The 22336-nt window shown below is 42.2% G+C and overlaps 1 protein-coding gene across 4 annotated transcripts in view; it reads left to right on the top strand.

Moving 5' to 3' along the window:
* The window catches only part of UBE2U (ubiquitin conjugating enzyme E2 U), a 39699-nt gene that overhangs the window by 7805 nt on the left and 9558 nt on the right, over positions 1–22336 (top strand). For 3 of the 4 annotated variants that reach the window (XR_005583281.1, XM_039483123.1, XM_039483122.1), the window contains exons 6-9: positions 53–134; positions 4059–4147; positions 5305–5389; positions 10348–10463. Coding sequence is in view for 3 of the 4 variants with exons in the window: in XM_039483123.1 (XP_039339057.1) it covers positions 53–134; positions 4059–4147; positions 5305–5389; positions 10348–10463 (372 nt within the window). In the remaining variant the exon portion in view is untranslated. Of the gene's footprint in view, positions 1–52; positions 135–4058; positions 4148–5304; positions 5390–10347; positions 10464–11994; positions 12134–22336 lie in introns of those variants that run through there. The other variant, XM_039483121.1, reaches the window with a different exon arrangement.

Raw genomic sequence — 22336 nt, 5'->3', positions numbered from 1 at the left:
TACAGGATCTGACTCATACGTTTTTTTTTTAAAATGTCCATCTTCTTTGCAGACCTTTCTAGCACTGGGAAAGATTGTGCTTCTTCTCTGAAGTATTACTTGCCATCTGAAGCATCTTCTCGGGGCCATGTCAGGTAAGTTATGATGAACTAAGCAATCTTGGCCCCACTAAAGCCAATGAGAGTTTTGCCTGTGACTTTAGCTTTAGTAGGGCCAGGATTTCACACCTATTGTGCTAGACTCACTCTAAATGCTAGTTCCTGGAGATAGGGTGGGGTAGATAGCTTCAAACCCTAACGCTAAGGGAATTCACAGGTGACCAGATACAATCAGCTTCTGGAGTGGTGCAAAGGGGCCTGAATTAGGAAGAGAACCTGGCCCGTATGTTAGCTTGAAATTTAACCTCAGAATTATTTCAGTGGTAATGTCATGCACAACTCTAGCACTATAGAAATAAATACAAAATAAAAACAATCTAGTGTATTCTAGAAAGAATTCATTGGTTTCCCTATACTATTAAAATAATAAAATAAATAAATTGTACATAAATATGTTTCATCTCCTGGAATAAATGTCATTGACTAGGTCAAACCAAAATAACACTTGACCTACCAATGACACAATTCCTGGCTATGCTCCTGTAGGTGAAGAACTCATTTCAGTTGGACATAAGACTTACTGGCAATAACTGTGAAGGCAACTGCTTGCCAGATGTTTCCATAAGAAAGTTAAATAATTGGGAATATCCATTAACAGGAAAAAGAAAATAATTGCCCCTTTTGGGATATAGCTCTTAATATAACCTGAGCCCAATGTTGCTCCTTCTGAAGTTATAAGTGGAAGTTTTGCTGTTAACTCCAATGGAAGTGGGATCATTAAGTTTTGCATGAACTTCAGAGGATACTGAATTAGAACCATTACAAAAAGAATGAACAGTATTAGTTTGTCACCAACATATTGTGGATCAATCCCACCTTCTTTGGACACCCAAAACTTCCATTGACTGAAGTGAAAGTTCTGGGTCTGGAATGGAAGATACGAAGGGTCAAGGTCCATAATGGAATTATTCCCTTTTCAGGATATAGCTTTAAATATTGGTAAAAGCAAAACACCTCTGAGGAGCTGCTTTTGACATTTTACAGGACCTCAAAGGCTAGGGTGTGGCGGGAGGACGTCGGATAGATAAAAATAATGGTGGTCATTGAGCTCAAGGGTCCATGCTTTCTCTCGGGCTGGTTTCCTTCCTCTCAACTTCACTATTGCCTCCTGAATGTCTGACAGCAATGGGGTTGCAGCGGTTTTCCTGGTTCACACGTACAATTATCTCTTGTTATTTATAACATTATATAGAATTACATATACTGATTTGTTTTATTTGACTTTTTTGAGTGTAACTTTAGCGCCCTCATGGCCAAGATGGAGTCTGCTCTGCAGGCAGCTCTGGCCAAGAGAAGGCGCGCGCAGGAATGCAGCAGGAGAAATCCCTTCCACCCCAGGGGGGCACCTGTTCCAAACCCCCCAGGGTGAACACACACACCCACAGGAAAAGTACAATGGCTATAAGAAAGGGAAATATTTATTTGCAGAGGGATGAGAGGAGAAATACAACAAGGGGAAATATAGGGGAGCAGTAAAACCGGGCTGCATCCAAACCAAGGCCCCAGGGGCCCGGTGGTAGCACAGTCTGGAAGGAGAGACACCGAGCAATGTGTCTGCACACAGAGTTCAGGAGTCCTGAGCAAAGTTCCAGTCCAGTAGTGAGTCTTGGGTGCTCCTGGTCGTCTTTCCCGCAACAAACCCCTCCGGTGCCCTCTTCTGCCGCTCTCTGCAAAGCCACACAGAGCGACCACCTCTCCACTTAACTAGCCAACAGCCTCCCTCCTTGTTCCCAGTGCAGAGTCACAAGCCCCAGTACTCACAGCCCCAGGCAGCTCCGGGCAGCCGTGATACTGGGTCCAGCTCCGACCTGTCTTTCTCGGGCGATTCCCCCTGGCACAGTGCTCCTCCTGGCTCCTGTCCTGATGTGTCCCCGATCGGCCGCCCTGCCCTTCCCAGGCTTCAGGCAGGTTCTCTGCTGCTTCCTTTGCGAGGGCCTGCGGGCTGCTGCCTCTCTCTCTCTCCGAGCTCCAGAGCACCCCCCTTTTTTCCTCCTTTTTTCTCACTCTCCCCCTCTCACCTAGGAAAAAGATTTAAAGGGGCCATGCTCTCTAAACCCCAAAGGGATTACATGAGGATTAAATTGTAAAGGTATCTTTATTGAAACAAGAGCACCTAGCGCAAGACAATACAGTACATAATGAAGAGCCAAGCAAGACAATACATTTGTGGGGTTCCAAGTCCATGTATTCCAAAAGCTGATGCTCTCGGGTAGGATTCTCAAAAGCACCCAGTGTTGGCCTAACTGCTCTCCCTGAGGGCTTGTCTACACTGTGCTTTACTCCGTATACATTTTAATCCACACTAGCATGTTGCACACCAACTGGCCTACTGCTCCACAGGACCCTGTTGGCATGCACCAGACATTCCCTACTGCATGTTAACATATTACTGTTTGAAATGGGACTACATTAACATGTACTAGGGATCATCTAGTGCATGCCAGCATGGTCCACATAGGCCAGTTAGTGCATGACACATAGTGTGAACTAAAATTTACACCCCTCTGTTGCAGACTAAAGTGACATGTAGACAAGCCCTGACACACAGGGTAAAACTCCCACTGATTTCAGTGGGGGCAGAGGTAGGCCGACACTGGGTGTCTGAAAATTATTATTAGTAGTAGTAGTACTGTAGTAGCGCCTGCAAGCCCCACTCCCAGACCAAGACCCTATTGTGCTAGGTGTGGTACAGAGGTAGAACGAAAAAGACAGTCCCTGCCCCACAGAGCTAATAATCTAGGTAAAATCACCTCCACCACGTTCAAACAAGAGTTTACTTAGCTACCCAAACAATTTTTTTTAAACGTGTAATGGCAAGCGAGATAATACATTTCAAAAGGCTAATTGATATTGAACAAAATAATGTATTGTGGAGATATATTAGTATAAGGTCACAACCAACTTTTTTTTTTCCTGATTTTTGGCCTTAACCCCCTCTTCTAAATGCCTCAAGTGAAATCTCTGTAATTGATGTCTAGTATAAATGGTCTTTGACCAGATTTTTGGGCCAGAATGAAGTGCTCTGACGTGCTGTTTCTGAGACATGTCACTAACAAAAAAGATGTCTTTTTCTCTTTTTCAAAACTATTTTCATGTTTTTATGTTATTTCTGAGGCAGCTGGGCCATGAACCCCTACTCTTGTCTTTATTCTAGAGTCTGTATAGAGATTTGGGGTGAAATCCTGACTCCACTGAAGTCAATGTTAAAACTCCCATTGAGTTGAGTGGGGCAAGGATTTCTCCTCTTGAGCTTAATCCTTGGTATAGATGAGGGGATAAGGCTGTCTGGGGACTGTATTAGCCTTGGTGCAAGTTAGAGTGAGCGCAAAGTTTAACTGGGAGGAGAATTTGGTCTAGTGTGAGTGTGAATAAACCAGATAGTAATGCAATTAATAGTTAAAAAATGCAATATTTAAATAACCACTTTGCTTCATTTATATTGACTATATGTGTAATAGCTTTGAGACTAAAGATATAGCCATAAAACATATAAAGAGGGTTTTAAAAAACTCTACCCTGCGTTGTTTGTTGGTGGGGTATGATAGCTATTTTAGAACGTATATATTGGTTCTTTTCTGCTAAACTAATCCCTGGAACGGGCTGGGGGGGTGGGGGGGAGAGGGCAGACTATGAAAATAATCCATCTGGTTGTCTCATAAACTGATAACATGTAAACATAGCTAAAATGTCTTTAAAATATTAGTGTTTGCTCTTGTTTAAGCAGGCTGATTTACACACTAGTGACTCTATATCTCTGTCATTTGCGAGCAGCCAGTAATGCAATAATTTAAAACCCTTTTAATTCATTCTGTTGTTTTGTGGAAGGTTATGCATGAAAATCTGTGTTTACTACCAAATTGTCTGATCACCAGAAACTTTACTATGCATTTATATTTTCAGAAGGATTACAACCATTTCGTTTGAAGATTACCACAGGATGTGGTCAGGAATAGCCACATCAAAAGCAACAGAACATTTTAAAGCCCCATGTAAGATGATATGCCTGATTTAGTAAAATTAAATATAATGGACCTGATTCTTCTTTCCTGCTGGATTTACACTAGAATAACAACTTTGACTTCAGTGGAGTTGTTCCTGATTGTGAGATCAGAATCAAGCCATATATCTTAAGCATCCACAAATTAGGATCAGATCCTCAGGTGATGTAAATTGACATAGCTGCAATGACTTCAATAGAACTATGTTGGTTTACACCAGTTGAAGATCAGGCCCTTATTCTTATTTATTATTGCACTGTCCTATAAGTCCCAGTCATGGACTCTGCCTAGCACAGCGGGTCCAATGTACAAAGATGGAACAAAAAGAAGATCTCTGCCCCCAAGAACTTACAATCTAAGTAAGTTCTTGTTAGGAAGTTTGGAAACCTGGGTTTGTATGGAAGAAAACGTATTAAGGAGTCATTAGTGAAGTGTATACAATTATGATGAGTAGGAAAATGTTTTGGGAGGAGGAGAAGATCAAAACAAAACAGATGTGAACTATGGCCAACACAGTGCTCTGATGACAATGCAGTGTTCCACCACCAAAGAATGTTGTAACTAAGTTACCAGCACACTTGGATGCATGACAGTGCTTTAATAGGATTTTAGGGGGATTACTTATCGGAGTTTCGGTCTGCAGGATCAGGTTTATATTGTTATTTATTATATATTCTATTCAAAAGAAATGTGTATCATATAATCACCATTTTATGTTCATGCATTTCAGTGTCATTTTTGTCCTATTTTGTTGTTTTATTCATAATACTTTAAAAATGCACATATAGTGTTGCCATCCACCTAAGACAAGAGATCAAAATTTGCTCTCAATTACACTAGTGTTTATCAGAGTAACTCCACTAAGTTTCATGGAATTACTTCAAATTTACCCCATTTTAACTAAGGTCAGAGTCTGGCCCAGGGACCTTATTAATAGCAATTATGTAGTTGTTAATGGTTGAGGTCCTGATTCCATTGCAGTTGATAGCAAAAGTCTCATTGACTGTAATAGTGCAGGATTCTGCTATAAATTTCTCTAAGTCATGCATATGCTTGTACTACTCTGATATTTAATATTTCTTTGGGGAATGTGATGATTAGTGCATCTTTTTCTCTAACTGTAACTTTCTGTAATTATGCCATTATAGTGTTTGAAGATCCAACATTTATAGGGAACTGCTATGGCTGGAAGGCAAAAAATGTGAAAGAAACAGGAGAATGGGATGAGAATACGTAAGTGTCTTAAATCCACTGAGCTTAAATTGCTATATATTTAGAGCCAGGGTCTTTGCATATGCAGTGGCAACATTTGAACTGTAGTGCTTTTGTTATAGTTTCAGGCTGTTCATATTTGTACCCTATAAAATGTTACCAGACTGTTGATAATTGTTCTGAACTGTGTCTTTGATTTTGAGGTTTAGGGCCGCATCCCACCCTGTGTCGTGTGGATGGTCTGAGGGTAGAGGGAATTGGGAACAGAAGCAGTGTAGGATTACTACCTAGTAATGTGAAAGAAAGTTCTAGGACAAGGCTCTACTAGAATTAGGGTGACCAGATAGCAACTGTGAAAAAACAGGATAGGGAGTGGGGGGTAATAGGCACCTATATAAGAAAAAGTCCCCCAAAACGAGACTGTCCCTTTAAAAACGGGACATCTGGTCACCTTAATTAGAATGGATGCATGCTGCTTTTTTAGGGACCAGCAGTAAGGTGAGCCTCTTGAACTCCAGAATCACTCTGAGACTCCTATAGATTCTCCACCGCTTCCTTCCACCCTGCCAAACACAGCTCAGACAAGTAAAGTCAGCTGAGGATCTGGATCAAGGCCCTTAAATTTTGAGTGCCCGCTCACATTTTTCTCTAAGTTCCCCTGTGACTGAAACCCTGTTTCCAACTGTGTTTGTAAGGAAAAGGCAAAGCAAAATGCAAGGTCGTTGTGCTGCCCTGTAATCTTTCAGATCAAACGGGACTTTCTCACTCCTTTTTATTGCTTCTGAAGCTTTACAACCAGCCAAAAAGTTAGGAACCCCTTTTACCATTCAAATCCTATTTGCCTTCAGCATGAATTGGAAGAAAATGAACGGGTAATTTCAGGTTGAATTTGAAGGACAGCAAGTTCTTAACTCAAATTAAAAGCTTATTTTTCTTTCTGAAGAAACCTCTAGAATATAAGGTTAATTTTCCTTTGACATGACTTCCTTGTTTTATTTCCTTTAACAGAACTCCTTTGTTTTGTATGTTTGATAATTGTTTCATTATGTAGTGTCACAGCATCCTCTATGACCCAAGAAAATATTCAGAAAAACCAGGAACTTGCCCTTTTAAACTCATCTATCCATTTTTGCATATGGTTTAACAGTCAGGAGTTGTTTCAGAAAACCGTCTTTTTCACTGTCAAGCATAGCACATTTTTCATGTTAGTTTCATTGGAGCTGGAAAGGAAATTACTGTGTGGTTTCTTTGGGGGGGAGTGGGTAAAGGAGGGAACCTATTGGTTTGAAATCTCACTGCCATCTGGTGGTAGGAGACCATGTACTTTTAACAGATTTTTTTTCTGTCTTTGAACTTCTGGGTTTGATTAATCAAAGGCAGGTTCAAATGCCCAGAACCAGGTTCAAACAGAGTTACCTCTCATACAGTATTCTTTCCCCAATTGCAAACAGCTCACAAAACATGTTTGTGCTTTAAAGCTTGCAATATGTCCTTCACTCATAGCATTGGGTAGGAAAGTAAGAGGCCAAATTTTCTGACATCAGTGCAGAAACAACCTTAATTGTTGGCTATATAATAATATAGTTTATGTTTTCTTATTAAAGTTGTAGCTCATTCATGAACCATTATAAAGTAGATTGCAACACAATTTGTTTTTGTATAACACTATTCAGATAAAAATATTACAAGATCTTTCACAGCTGATTATGTACATTCATTTACTACACTAGTGTGTACGTAATTAGTGTTGAGTCAAATTCAGCTCTCGGTTACAAAATCTGGACTAACTCTGCTGAGCCTATGATTCACCCTGGAGTAACAGACAGCTGAATGTGGCACATCATCGCTAGATGAGATAGTTGCCAATTTTGGTCAGATGAATTCCTGGAAGTTTCATCACATGATGAATAATCTTTAATTAAAGATTAATCTTTAATTCCTGGAGGCTCCAAGGCAATCCTGGGGGGTTGGCACCCCATAGGGCAGTGATACAGAGAGAATGGTTGGTCACAAGCGACACCCAGGTACACGATATGTTGTTTATAATTTTAGTGATTTTATAAAATCATAGGCCTGAAAGCAGAGATGGATCTTGAAATGGCATTTAAAGCAGCCAGAGAGTCAGGGCAGATGGATAAATCTTCTGATAGTGGCAGAAGGAAGATAGTGTGCAGGGACAAAAGGAGTGAACAGTAAAGAATTACAGTAAAGAATCAACTGCTAGAACAGGGCCTCATCCTCCCTGATCGATCTAACCTCGTTATCTCTAGCTTGCTTCTTGCTTGCTTATATATACCTGCCCCTGGAAATTTCCACTACTTGTATCCGAAGAAGTGGGTATTCACCCACGAAAGCTCATGCTGCAAAACGTCTGTTAGTCGATAAGGTGCCACAGGATTCTTTGCTGCTAGTAAAGAATTAGTATCTGGAAGGCATGTGGAATGGCCTGGAGTGTTGGAGGATCTTGAAAATTAATGGTTAGGTTTTATGTCAGAGTGAAGTTTTCCGAAGATGAGAATAAAAGGAATAATGAAGTTCCCCAGCACACAGCTATAGGCCCCCCCGTTCAGCAAAGAACTTGAGCACAAGCTTTCAGCTGAGGATCTCAGAGTGCTTTACTAATTAACGCAGCTGCACAATTCCCCTGTGTGGCAGGTGACTCCATTACCTTCATTTTGTACATGAGGAAACTGAGGAAGCAGAGAGGTTACGTGACTTAATGTGGTAACGAATGTGTAAAGATTGATCCTTTTGTATTTTTCCTCCTCTGATATGAAAAGGTATTCCAATCATGTAGACTAACTGAGCACCATTTCCTTTTTAAAATTCAGTGCTGCTGGGTTACGTCACAAGAAAAAGTACATAAAGCCAATACACTTCTACATATTTTTTTTATTTTTTAACTCTTCCTACCTGAAAACAGTGGTGCAATATTATTAATCAAAAGCTAAAACCTTGTTTGCCACCTTGTGGCTGGAAAGAGAATGCATTGAACAAATGTTCTTTTTATGTGGTTGAACTTTCAATTTCATTTTATCCAAGATAAATTAAAAGTCCCATTAACAGCAGCCCATTCGATAGCCTTTTCCCCACTGCAAAGGGATCATAAATGTTCTGGAAAGTATGAATATATCAAATATTCTCTACCAGCCAAGAGAAAATAACAAGACATTAAAAAACCATTGGAGTAGCATCCTGTTATGTTTTAAAGTACATCATACTATGAATGTAATTACTTCAACAGGTACTTACTCACACACTTAGTTATATTCTAATGGTGCAGACAGAAAGTGGAGAGAAGTCTGAGACATTAACAATAGTAAATGAATCCTTGAGGCAAAACGTGAGTGTAGGTGTGATGTAGCAGGGTACAATCCAGATTAATAAGTAGCTGTGCCATCCCTGGCCTATAACCTGGGGTGCCCTGTACAATGCTTTGTGGCTCACAAACAGTCTCCAGCACGTAAGTCACTCCCAGCTATGTCTCTGTGTGTGATGCAGCCAGCTAGCCACACTTGGTTCTTACCAGCCTTAAGGAACACCAGCCCCAACACACTCCCAGTCTTAAATTTTCCCCCAGAAACACGTCTTGTGCCCAGCCCTCTCCTGGGCAGTGCAAATATACTGAGTCCATTATTCCTTTAAGGGAATAATATGCACACGACTTGTTATCCCAAATAGAGTTACCCACAAACTTCAACCTGAACAGACTGTTTGTTTTATCTAAAACAGTAAAACAAAATTATTAACTACAGAAAGAGATTTTAAATGACTACAAGTAATGAGGCATAAAAGTCAGAAATGGTTACCAGGAAAATAAAGAGAAGACATTTACTAATGCCTAAGTTAACAAACTATGTTAGATTCAAGCAAAGTTTCTCACCACTTGCTTCAGCAGATTACTGATCAAACTCTCAGGTCAGGACCCCTTCTCCAGAGTCCCGTGCCTGCTTCCTTTGTCTCTTCAGGAACAGTGAATGTTATAGGCAGGAAAAGAGAAAGGGGTGCCACGGGGTTTTTGTCCCTCCTTTTATAGTTTCAGCCCCCTCTTGAAAAACATTTCCAGTTGAGACCCAGGAGCCAAAGAGTCTATATTTTTCCATCTGTCATCTGTTTTGCTTTGTTTCCATTCCTGCTTGATGATTCTGTTACCCCCTAAATGCAAATTAAGCAGAGCATACATTCCTTTGTTTAGGACAGACCTGTTTGCCAACTTCTGTTTGGGTAGTGCTGTGGCGTTTGGAACATGTGTTAATAACACCATACAGGGGAATCTTATAACTTCACATACAATGTTGTCACACGTATTTTATCAGGACAGTACTGACCAGCAAATTATGAGTTTTCGGATGATGTATTGCAAAGCATACTTTATACAAAGAATATTAAAATAGTATGCAGGGTTTGAATACAGTGGTGCATTCTGTTCCAGTAGGAAACAGAAACAATTACTTTTTAGAGTTGCACTTAATCCACCCTTCCCATTGGACACCGCTTTACCTTTTCAATCCACTGCTTTGCACTTTCTGTCTCCAAACATAACCTGTTTAAAATGGCAGGCAAGTTTTTTGAATGAGAAGACTGAAAGGGACATTGTCAGCTTAAAAATCATACCATGTGCTAGAAATTCACGTTTTTGTACTTGTGTCACAAGTAACACCTCAAATTATTAAAGTGCAGGGAACCTTAAGTGCACACCAGCAGGTCTACATGGACTAATTAATGCACAACCCATTAGTATGCTTTAGAAATCACACCCCAGTAGAGTGCATTACCCGACCAGTGTAGACAAGCTCAGTTTTACATACGTCTATAAGGCTCAATTCTGCAAAGTGCCAAACACTCCGACCCTGATCTAGCAAAGCACTTAAGCACATGATTAACTTTAATTATGTGAGTAATCCCATTGACTTTAGTGGAACTATTCACATGTTTAAAATTATGCATGTGCATTAATTTACTTCTGTTTCTGCTTACAGATACAATGCTATTGTCTCTCAACTCATCAGAAAGCAAAGGCAACAAACAATAGATGGGAAACTGATAGAAATTAGGAAAATGGAACAGGACAACAACCTGCTTTACCAAACTCCAGGTAAAGAATCAGTACCATACAATGTAATGTTTCTGATATGTGCACGTAGAACCTGATTTACTGTTCACTTACACTGGTGTAAATCAGAATTAGCTCCATTGTATTTTAAAACCAATGTGAAATTTGAATCGGGTCTGAAGAGTGTTGGCATTATGGACCCAATCCTGCTTCTGTTGAGGGTAAAACTCCAGTTGACGTTGATGGAATAGTATCAGGTTCCAGGGCCGCCCAGAGTGAGGGGCAAGTGGGGCAATTTGCCCCGGGGCCCCACAGGGGCCCCCACGAGAGTTTTTAGGGGCCCCTGGAGCGGGGTCCTTCACTCACTCCGGGGGCCCCGGAAAACTCTCGTGGGGCCCAGGCCCCTGGAGCTTCTTCTACTCCGGGTCTTCGGCGGCAATTCGCTGGCGGGGGGTCCTTCCACTCCGGGACCCACTGCCAAAGTGCCCCGAAGACCCGTGGCGAGGGGTCCTTCCGCCCCGGGACCCACCGCCGAAGTACCAGGTCTTTGGAGGCAATTCGGCAGCAGGGGCCCCCCACCGCCAAAGACCCCAGGCTCCCTGAATCCTCTGGGCGGCCCTGTCATGTTCAAGGGCAGAAATTGTGTCGATCAGTATATGCCTGGATTCAAATCTCCTACGCCTTTGTACTGGTTGCGGTTTTTATTCTCTGTTGACCAAAGCATAAATGGAACTTGCATATGAACTTCCACCCTTCAGAGAGAAGTGACCAGGCACCTGATCCAAACCTCATTGAAGACAATGGGAATCTTTCCATTCACTTCAATGGATCAGGCGCCAGATGAGAATCAAGTTTACAGGTCTGATTCTCCTGACTTGCTGTAGTGAAAAGTAGGTGTAACTCCACTGAAGTGAATGACGTTTCACCTGTGTAAATGAGAGGAGAATCAGACTCTACATGTCTAGGATCAGGAATTAGGTCACATTTTCACTAGTAAAAGATACAGGGCAGGCTCTTGATGAAATGGAGAGCTGAACCGTAGCTGTTACATGTGGGAGTCAACGGAGTCCTACTGTCACAGTCTTTAATACCCTGAGTATGGTGGTGTGAATAGCAGAAAGAACTTGTTCCTGGTCCAGGACAGAACACTGCTTTGTCCTGAGCCTGAGTCCCAGTGTAAGATGGGGGAGAAACTCCACATTTGATAGGTTGGAGATTTGGTTTTAATTTGATGGCAGTTGATTAAAGCAATTTGTGATGTTAGAAGTAGTCCCAGTTTAGATGGGATAGTGGTCAGAGTTCAGAGGCCAGAGCTGTGTGATAAATGTGGTTTATCACATGATTCTGCCATTTTTTCACAAAGGTATCACGTGATTTATAGTATGTACAGTCTCTGTATATGCCTAGGAGATATGGATCCAGAAATCAGGCAAATTAAGATCGGCATTTTAAAAATGAAAAATGTGACTGTGGCTTGTTTTGGAAAGGTTATTTGTATTTACCTGTAGTCTCCTTTCTCTTTATTAATCTGTTCTGCTATGCATATTTCAAACCATCGATGTGCCTGGTCCAGTACCAAAAAGTCAAGCAGCAGGTGAAAAGAGACCCCTCAGCAAAGAGGAAGAGCCGTGGGAGAGTGAAGTGGACAATCTAGTAGCCTGGACTAACACTCTTTGTACCAAAGGATTAGAGGATTAAACTGTGAGATCGCACATACAGACACAGAAACACTTTTTTCTTACCATTTATCAAAAGGCTTCTGTACCGTTCCTATGGGGTGAATCCTCAGTTCTCATTCACTCCTTATTCAGGCAAATTCCTATCAGCTTCAATGAGAAGATGAGTAAAAACTGAGCAGGAATCTCAGTTTCGCCTATGTGAACTAGATTATTTGCTGATACCTGTGCCACCACATTGTCTTCAGTGGATTTGCTGTGGCGTTACCGGTTGGATCTTATTACATCTCTCTATTGGTGCTGCACAAGATGGAATAGACTCTGCAGTGCACTCTCTTAGTTGTGTTCACTCTAGAGGACTTAACGGAGTAAAAAATGGGTTGGTCATTACAGACAGAAGATCTGCTCTCTTGGTGTGTTTGGAATCAGATCTGTTAAGAAGAGACAATTTCTCCATAATCATTTTTATAGTCAAACCACACTTTAATGTTCTGTCTTTAAGCATTCAAAAACCAGAAAATGGCAAAGCTAATGTTGCTCTTGTAACCTTAACTCTGACCTTTCATGCTCATGGAGTATGATGCAGCCTTTAATATACATGATCCCTGAACCAATGTTAGCTGAGAACAGAGTGAATGTTGTACAGCTTCTGGGAAAGAACTTAATGTGTCTCTTAACATTAACTTTCTGGCGTATCAATAGTGGCCTTATCTAGGTTATAAAGGCAGCTCAGTTTAGGCCTACTAGTCTGGTGGCTAACTGTCTGGTAAATCACAGGTATGTGAAAAAAGAGGGGAAGGATTCATAAAGGAAGAAATAAGGCCTGTGGCCTTAATCCATGCTACCTAGGTTTCAAGACCCAATCAGATTCTCTTATTTAGGTCAGCAGGGGATTTGCTGACTTAGGGACTACAGAGTCAGGCCGATAAAACCGTCTAGTTTTTGGTGGCGCTTACAAAAGTTGTAGATTGTAAGCTGCTTGAGCCGGGGACTGTCCTTTTGCTCCATGTCTGTATGGTACTATGCCTAGTATTAGCCCTGACTGGGGCTTCTAGGGACTACTATCATTTAACTAATAATAGTGGTGCACTGTGTGTCATAGGGGAACCTAAAGCCAGAGAAGACTGGTAAGGAGCACAAATGATAGTTTGTGGTGGAATCCATTAGAAATGTCAGTTATTTGGTAAACTGAAAAATATTGAGAATCTAGTACAGCTTCTCCTCTGTACAATGAGGAGAATAGACTTCCCTACCTCACAGGAGTGTTGTGAGGATAAACACATGAGATATTATTAGGTGCTCGGCTATTACAGTGAGGGTGGGGAGCTGTGATGAGGCAGATAGACCCCACACTGGCAACGAAAGGGATAATGAGAGCCTGGGGAGCCAATGAGCCCCATCCTACTACGCTGGCAGCAAATGTGAAGCATGAAGAGGGGAGTTAAAAAGAGAAGACCTAGCTCCCTCAAATCTGCTTCTCCTGATGTGAGAAGCCTGGCTGCAGCCCAGACACTGAGCTAGCTTGTCAGTCAGACAAGCCCCATTAGAAGGGACGACCAGACCCTGGCAGATCAGCTGAAGTATGGACTGTTTGAAGACAAGCCCTGAACAGAAGGGAGGGTCCCACTGAACGTTCATCAGAAAACCCTGTTTTGAGCTGTGATTTCTTGTTCATGATTTCTTTTGGACCTCAGCAGCCTGGAAGGGGTAGGTCTGAAGTGTGCCTTAGCTGGAAGGACAGCTGGCCTACAGTCAAAGACCTGTGGCTGGGTGAGTCGTGCCCTGATGGGCCATGAGGGCACACCACAGAGGCCCGGCCAGTCACAGGGGCACTGTAAGTACCTAAGATAGATGGATAGTGTACTCAACTGGGACGTAAATGACCTGGGATCTCTTCCTGGCTCTGCTGCTACCTATTGCATGCTGTGGACAATTCACCTCTTGGAGTCTTTGTTTCCTGTCCCATCCCTTGTTTGCCTTTTCTATTATGATTGCAAACTCTTTGGGGTGGGGTCTGTGTCTCTCCATGTGTTTGCACACTGCCTACCCCAAAAGGACTCTGATCTCATTTGCGGTCTCTAGAGATCTCTAAAAATGCAGGCATTTAAGTTAAAACTTAAAAGAAAATTATTGTATTGTTTCTAAGACAAAAAAGCACACATTTGGAACTCCCCAATGACTTTCGTAAACTATAGGCTTCCTTTAGAAGAGCTAACATTTCTGTTTAGTGCATTTTATAGCCTCTATTTACTTAGGAAGTTTCATGAGTTCTGAGATCACCCATCTTAAACAAGGAACATAGCTGTGGGAGGAACAAAGTTTCAAGCTGTGCAGAGCTACACATGCACATCTGGAATGATTTATAAACTCTTTTGCCGAAAATAACATAAATATTTCCACACACTGCAGTCAAAGGACAAGGAATAGTCCTGGAAAAAAATTAGCCCCAGCAGACTTGCATTTGAGGAGAAGGGAAGGTCACTGTTGCCCTGATGTTGACAATGTCCATTCAGACAACTCTGTACATGGCTTTAGAATGCAGAGGGTTACAGGACTGTGTGAAGCTGTAGTTAGAATTTCAGTTTGTGAATGCACATCTTATTTTAATCTTGTCGAACATATGTGGAAAAATGATCTCGAGCAACAATTGCCTTCTATAATTTTCAGTCTAAATCTAGCCCCAATATTTCCAGCATACAACGTGTCAGGGCTCTGCATTGCAAGTTTGAGAGGTCCCTTAAATTTTGGATCAGATTTTTGTGAGCTTTTGTGCGTGACCTTTGCTTCATATGCCATATGTTGTATGGGAGGTGTTCTCCCTACAATGTATGTGTGCGATGCTATGCGCTCATATCAAGTCTATCTGTATTGAGGAGTAATGGGATACCCAGTCAGTTGTGCATACAGAGAGAAACTTGCTAATTCATTGGTTTATCTACATGCATTAGATACAGATCAGCCAATAATACTCTTTGGACCCAATTCTGATTATACATGCATTGGCTTTACACCGATATAATGCTAGTGGAATTACTTCAGATTTACACTGGTAGAAGTACAATCAGAATCGGGCTCTCTGGTTTTGCTTTTAGTTGTTTTTTAACGCACAATATCCTCTAGGTGGCACTATATTACTATGTACCGGTAATACACAAACTGTTGCATCCTCTTCAGAGGGATCTGCATTTTAATGTCTATTTTTAGTGACATCTTGGGTGTTTCTGTCTTTAATTGTTTATAACTATAACTCTTTAGCTATTTATTAGAAACAGTGTATCCTTTGGTGTGGGAGGATGTTTAATGCAGCATAGTGGAATGTCTCTGTGACAAAACTTCTGTTGTGCTTTATCCTGGCAAGTAAAGAAAGTTGATCACATGCATGTCAGTTCCCTTATGCGTGCCCTCTCTTTTAATAAAGTTTCACCCAGTAGGAGCATCGGATTCAAGAACACTGGCAAAAGTTGTATATAAAGGTAGCACTATATTTTCATGTAGGAGCTGTTAAATGCATACTTTGTATATGTGTGCAATCACTAAAAAGTTGGGGGAGAAACCAGACATCATGGTGATGAGCATTATATAAAAGCATTGAGAGAAAATGCATGACTCCTGCTGCAACCACATCAACAGGATAGTAAAAATACAGGGGAGGGACACATCCCTCCTCATTATCCTCAGTAGATACATCTATGACTTCAAGTATCAGGAGGTAGCTGCATTAGTCTATATCCACAAAAACAACAAGGAGTCCGGTGGCACCTTAAAGACTAACAGATTTATTTGGGCATAAGCTTTCGTGGGTAAAAAACCTCACTTCTTCAGATGCATGGAGTGAAAATTACATCTATGACTGTATCTCTACATAGAGTTTGTGTGCAAACTAGCATGTATGGACCATCTACTGTCTTCAGGCCACAGTGTAATTCACACCGCTGTCAGTGAGGGTTACCCAGACAGGCCGAGGGCAGTGCAATGCCCTTATGCCTCCTGCGCTGCTATACTTTCTGTGGTTGCATGCAGTGTTGTAGCCATGTCGGTCGCAGGATATTAGAGAGACAAGGTGGGGGAGGTAATAATTGCTCCAATAAAAGATATTACTGCACCCACCTTGTCTCTCTAATACTTTCCCTGAGTCACATTGTGAGAACCTAACTTTGAACAGTACCTTGCATCATGAATGATCCCATTGACATCAGTGAGGCTACTTGTGGAGTAAGGTACTACTCATTGTGAATAAAGGTATCATGGTGACACTTTACATTAAGGGTACATTCAAAATTAGTTTAGAAAGAGTCAATGAATGATTAACATGCTAAATGTTCAATTGTTACAGAGTCCAACAGGTCAATAGATGGCTTATAACTATCCAGCACGTCTTACATTCATGTGCTTATCTATAGCCATGTACACAGTACTTACTACCTGTGTGTAACATGTTTATAACATCTAGTAATAACTTATTAAACTATTTATAAACATACTACCCTTCATTTAAAGGATGAGCAGCACCACAACCTGGCCCTATGCTTGTACAAATCCAAATGATCTGCCTAGATCACCAGAAAGTTCTGAATCTGGTGGGAATTGTGCATGCTGATCACTAGGGATTCTGGAAAGGGCTGGCTCCCTCCCTGTTTTCTTTCTCAGCAGTGGCGTCCCTGTAGCTTAGCATCCAACAAGCAGGCTGATCAAAGATATCCAGTGAGAAACAGCAAAACTGGCTTGACTAAAGGGTGAGAGAATAAAAGCTGAAGGTTCTCTTATCTTGAGCACACTGTAGGATATGTTAATAATTTAGAACAGCCAAGGACAAAAGATAGCACTTTAAAACCAGGCGAGATAAAGGTAGAAGTTTATAAATATTGTTTGCAATGCAGTTAAATCCAATAAATCTTTCCTTTGACTCCAGATGAAACAAGAAAGAACAAATTCTTAGTGGGACCAATGACAAGAGCAAAGTGCCTTATGCCCAACTTGTGGTGCATAGTTTAAAAAAAAAAAAAAGTTCTAAAATCATAGGCTTGGGTTCTCTGCTGTGCTGCAGCTGATTTGTGCGACACTGCTGGTGCAAAGTAGCCCTAAAGGCTGCATAGCTTGCTGCAGGAGGAGCAACTTCTTGTAAGGGGCTCTTCTGGCAACATAATGGCTGCTAGACCAATCCTCCCTTCCAGCTACCTGTGCAGTGACTATGTCTATGCCCTAGGGAAAAGGGATGTGGCCAGGGCTTCCCTGTGCCCCAGTGATCTCCAGCAATTGTGTCAGCTCCCTGGAGATGTCAGCAGCTAATATATGCTAGAGCAGATTTCAATCAGGGTCTGTATTAACTCTTCTTTGGAGCAGCCATCACACATCCCTTCCCTCACAGACAAACCTGGGAATGCTGGGGACTGCCACTGCTAGGGTGGGGACGTCCCTGTTAGTGCCTCTCCAAGGGAAAGCATAGGGCCTCCATGTGGCTCTCCCCAGCTCTGGAGAGGGGATCCATCACTTTGGATGCAGGCCCTTTATTCGTTTCCTGGAGCTGGCATACCCTGCTCCCCTGCTATGATGATGAAGAAGAAATCCACATAGGGATCCTTACCTGTCCCCAAGTCCCTCCTGCAGGTTTTGTCATAGGAGGGGAAGATGAATGAGGGTCATTGCAATTGCTCTAAATGATTTAGAAATTTCAAATACAAGACCTATTCAAGTATATCGCTCTGCAGTGCTTGTTATTTTTGAATACATCTAATATCCCAGTGTAGTAGGTAAGTTAAGAGCAACATCACAGCTTTTCCTTGCTTTTGTCTGTAAGTTGGTATACTGACAATAGAACACTTAACACTCGCTTTTTAATGTGTTGAGTTCAGAGGTTTCAACAGCCTGAACATATGCAGTTTTTTATGGCTAATAAAGAAGAAGGAATTGGTATTCCCCAAATATATGATTAGTCTTTCTTGGTCACAGATGGAATGGAATGGATTGGTTAAAAAGGGTCATAGTTGGGCAGATGAACTTCATAGAGCCCAAGGCTTTGCAAAGCTTTCCAACTATTGCCCTATTTCTGTTGGGTTTTGTAGAACAACTCTGATGTTTTCTGAGTGACTGCGAAGCAAGGACAGCTGGACTTTAAAATAATGGCACATTGATTGTTAAATTCCCAGGGACATGCATGTTAGTGCCACATAAAAATCCCATTAATTTATCATGATTAAATGTGCAAGGAATAGCAAATGAATGATTGATCAGCCTCTTATTACCACAATAGCTGTCCGTTGTTATTATGGCTGGTGGTTTGTTATATGGGTTACTCCAGTCAGGGTCTGGGGTAAAACTCTCAGTGATGGCCCATAATCTACATACTATTTGTGGATGTCAGTGTACTGGTTCTGGTGGCTTAGCTGCACAGGCATTACCTGTAAAGTTTAGCACACACCCAAGTAAACACACCCAAGTATTTTTTTTCTCCCCGGTAGCAGTTAGCCATACTGCTAAAGACAGAAGGATTAAGCACTCCAGAAACACCCTCAGGAAGAGAAACAAATGCTTCCTAATGTGCCTATTAATTCAGCTCCCAAAACCCAGCAACTGCCGTGTGTCACATACAAAAGCTAGAAGGCTGCTTTTGCAGTCTTTGCAGTTAGTTCAATGGGATTATTCATGTGAGTGCTATGCAACGTGAGTAAAGTTCGCAGAGAAGTCACAGGCAGGCAGTCCTGGGCCGCACATGCATCAGGACTTGTCTCACATACATCCACATTGATTTTCTTCTTGCTCCTTCTCTCATCTCCTCTGAAACTGGGGATGGTTGGTTTTGACTGGGATTATGTGAGCCAGTGTCCTTCATTCCAACTCCTGCCACATACCCAGTAGCTCTTACTACAACTTGCTAAGGGCTGTCCATGGGCAGAGGGAGGTGCTGTCCCAGCTCAAAAGAACTTAGGCCCACTGGCAGCAAAGCAATTCAAGCATATGGTTAGCAGTTAGTTAATGTTACAGTAAACCGTCTATTTTTGATATTACTGCACATGCTGCCAAGGCCTGACCAACCATAGTGCCTGTACCAACCTTCTCTTTTTTGAGGGCGGGGGGGTGATGTTTGTGGGTTCGCTTTGTTTCTGACTGTATAGTAATGAACTGGTGCGGGAGGCTTATGCTGAGAAGGTGTGACTAACTGCAATGACAGGGCAGTGCTGGTGGATTCACTGCAGAGAAATTTAAATCCCTGATCAGACAATGCTATGGAATGCATGATGGGCCCCAGAGAAAGAGGGGGAGGCATATACCAAGGGGGAGAAAAGCCAGACATCAGTGATCACACCCAAATTCCCAACTAGCCAATCATTTATTTAAATTGGTAATTATATTCATGTATGTGTCTCAGTATGAGTCAGACTGATTGATTAGCGATAGAAAATCCAATTACAGCATTCAACACTATCTGAGTTTCAAGTGACTAGATAATGTTGGCAGGTAGAAAAACACATCTTATTTGAAGTATCTGAGAAGTACTCACATTTGTGACAACTTTTTCAAATTACTTCTGTCCATCAATTAATTCACCTCCAGAAATGAAGCCTGAATCACTCTCTCCAGGATTCATAGCCAACACTAATATGCCTCAAAAAGTCCAATTTTCCTAATGAAAATTCCAGTAGACACATTAGAATCCTTCAACTGATCCTTTGATTTCTATTGGTCTTTTCTGGTTTCTTTTGCTTTCAGTGAAAGTGAGTAGCCATAGGAAACAGAAGCCCTTAGACCAATTTCTTGCGTCTAAAATCTAACTACTATTTGGAAGCAGCTGACTTTTTTCAACTGGCATTTCTATTAGAGTTAAAATATTAAAATAAAGTGAACTTAGTTCCCCAGATAGTCTGACAGAGGTAGAACAGCTGCTATATAACTTTTTTATTAAGTAATGAATTCAAAGACATGAAATAACTGAATGAATTAATTAAATATTAAAAGTGAATTAAATAATAAATGTACATTTGTGTTTTAATTTACCATAGAAGCATAATTTATTAAAGAAAAATTCCACAATAACTTTTCTTCCATAATAAGACTGAAAACACAGCCAATTAAATCCTTTAAATATTATTATAGTTGCTAGCAGAGACTCATTTGATACACCTCTACCTCGATATAACGCTGTCCTCGGGAGCCAAAAAATCTTACCACGTTATAGGTGAAACCGCGTTATATTGAACTTGATTTGATCCGCCAGAGCGCGCAGCCCCGCCCCCCTGGAGCACTGGTTTACTGCGTTATATCCGAATTTGTGTTATATCGGGTGGTGGTATATCGGGGTAGAGGTGTACTTTCAGAGCAGCACCATGATACTGGAGCAGTGCTGATCTAGAAAGTGCTGAATGGTAGGATATTTTTAACATGCGTTTGTATTAACATATAGTTTAAAAGCTACTGGTGGGCCAGATCTTCAGCAGCTGCAAGTCAGTGGAGCTGTTGTTGATTTCAGTGGACCGGTACCAGTTTACACTGAGGACCAGCCCAGTATTTTCAAGGTAATATTGTATGATCACTCTGATTAGCACAGTATCTGTTTATACAAACCTTCATATGCTCAGAAATAAATTATAGGCCACAGTCAATGGTAAAAGTCTTCAGTGAGGTAAGATTGGACCCATCTGTATGCTTAACGATGGGAATGGGAGCCTCCTAGATCTCCTTCCCCAGTAGGGCCACTTGGGCGGAGGTAGCAAAAGAAGAAGTGTGCTCCAGTCCCTCAAAATGACAGAGAGGCAGCTGGACCACATTTGAGTAAGAGGCGTTGCGACCTGGCACACCGGCTAGCAGCACCAGTCAGGTTTGGTGCCCGAGGTACACGGGGCGTGGAATGACACCCACCCCGGCTGAGCATCATCACCACACCAGGCCTGAAGTGACCATCCAGGCTGAGAGCCCAGAGGTAGGACTGTGGTCAGGGATACCACTCCCACCTGCCGGGAGCGCCCCCCCCGGCTGCAGACAGGGCAGAGCCACCTCCTCCTCATGAGAAGAGCAGCAACTCCACAGGCCTGGGACCTTCCTAGCCCTTCTTCCCAAGGGGAGCAGTGACCCCACAGGCCTGGGCATCTCTATCCCCACTTCTTCCCCATGGGGAGGGCAGTGACCCCACAGGCCTGGGGCCTCTCTGTTCCCCCATCCTTTTCCTGGCCCCCCTCAGCTTCTTGGGGGATGGCAGTGACCCCACAGACTTGGGCCCTCTTCCCCCTCCCCCATCAAATCTCCATTCCTCTTAAACTCTTTCATCTCCATGGGCATTTTTTGGAAGGGTGGGGGGCCTCAGGTTCTGATTTTGTCCCCGGTTCCCAGGAAGCTCTGTGCGGACCTGCTCCCCAGCATACCTGCAGAACAGCAAGGAAAAATTCCTACCGAACTCCCACGAGAGCATTAGGCAGGCAGGCTGGCTGCCATACCTGCCAGTGCACCAAATCCCTTAAAGAGTGGTGTGTGTTCTTCTGGCCAGGAGCTCTGTACACATGAAATAGCCAAGCAACATGTGCTAGTTGGGGACATGCTAGTCTCCTTTTCAGAGCTGCCATAACAGTTAAAAAGCCAGCTCCCCTCCCCCGACCTGAGCTATTCAACCCTGCACCAGCTCCCAGCTGGAAGGGCAGGATTCTGACTTAATATTTTTCATTACAATTCATTTGTACTTTGATCCAAATGATCTACAGGTGCCTCTGTGGGAGGACTGGATTTCTATAATTGCCGTTATCAGAGGCAGCCTTAAAACAAGAGACAAAAGGAAGAAAAGGAAAGACAAGCAAGTAAATGAGGCATTTCTGTGCCACTTCTTAAAAATGTGATTCAACAAGTAATGAAGCCCAGCTGCTTTCTCTGAAGTGTCACGGCAGGGAGGAGGCTAGTGTGAAGGAGGGGAGCTGAAGAGCTCAGGCAAACTGAGCCAAGGTTATTATTAAATGATTAACTTTTCACAAGAGAAAGAATGTCTAGCTACAACAGCTAGAATGGCTGCAGGATAAAAGGAGCTGAAACCTTCAACAAGCAGGAGGAAATGGCAATGGGCCCTGCCACTTAGTGCAGGGGAGAGCAGAGGTAGCTGGAATCATTTTAGATTTTTGAAGGATAACTCCAAGTTCAAATCTCACTTCTGCCAATTTATTCCAAAGGATTTGCATGACTGACCATGGACAAGAGCACTTTGAAGAGGTCAATCATTAAAATACCTGCAGAAGAACAAACAGGTCTAGACTTGTGTGTGACTTTCAC

This window comes from Mauremys reevesii, linkage group 8 (genome assembly GCF_016161935.1).
Source record: "Mauremys reevesii isolate NIE-2019 linkage group 8, ASM1616193v1, whole genome shotgun sequence".
Classification (NCBI taxonomy): domain Eukaryota; kingdom Metazoa; phylum Chordata; order Testudines; family Geoemydidae; genus Mauremys; species Mauremys reevesii.
The sequence above is the reverse complement of the archived record's forward strand: the minus strand, read 5'-3'. Positions and strand labels throughout refer to the sequence as shown.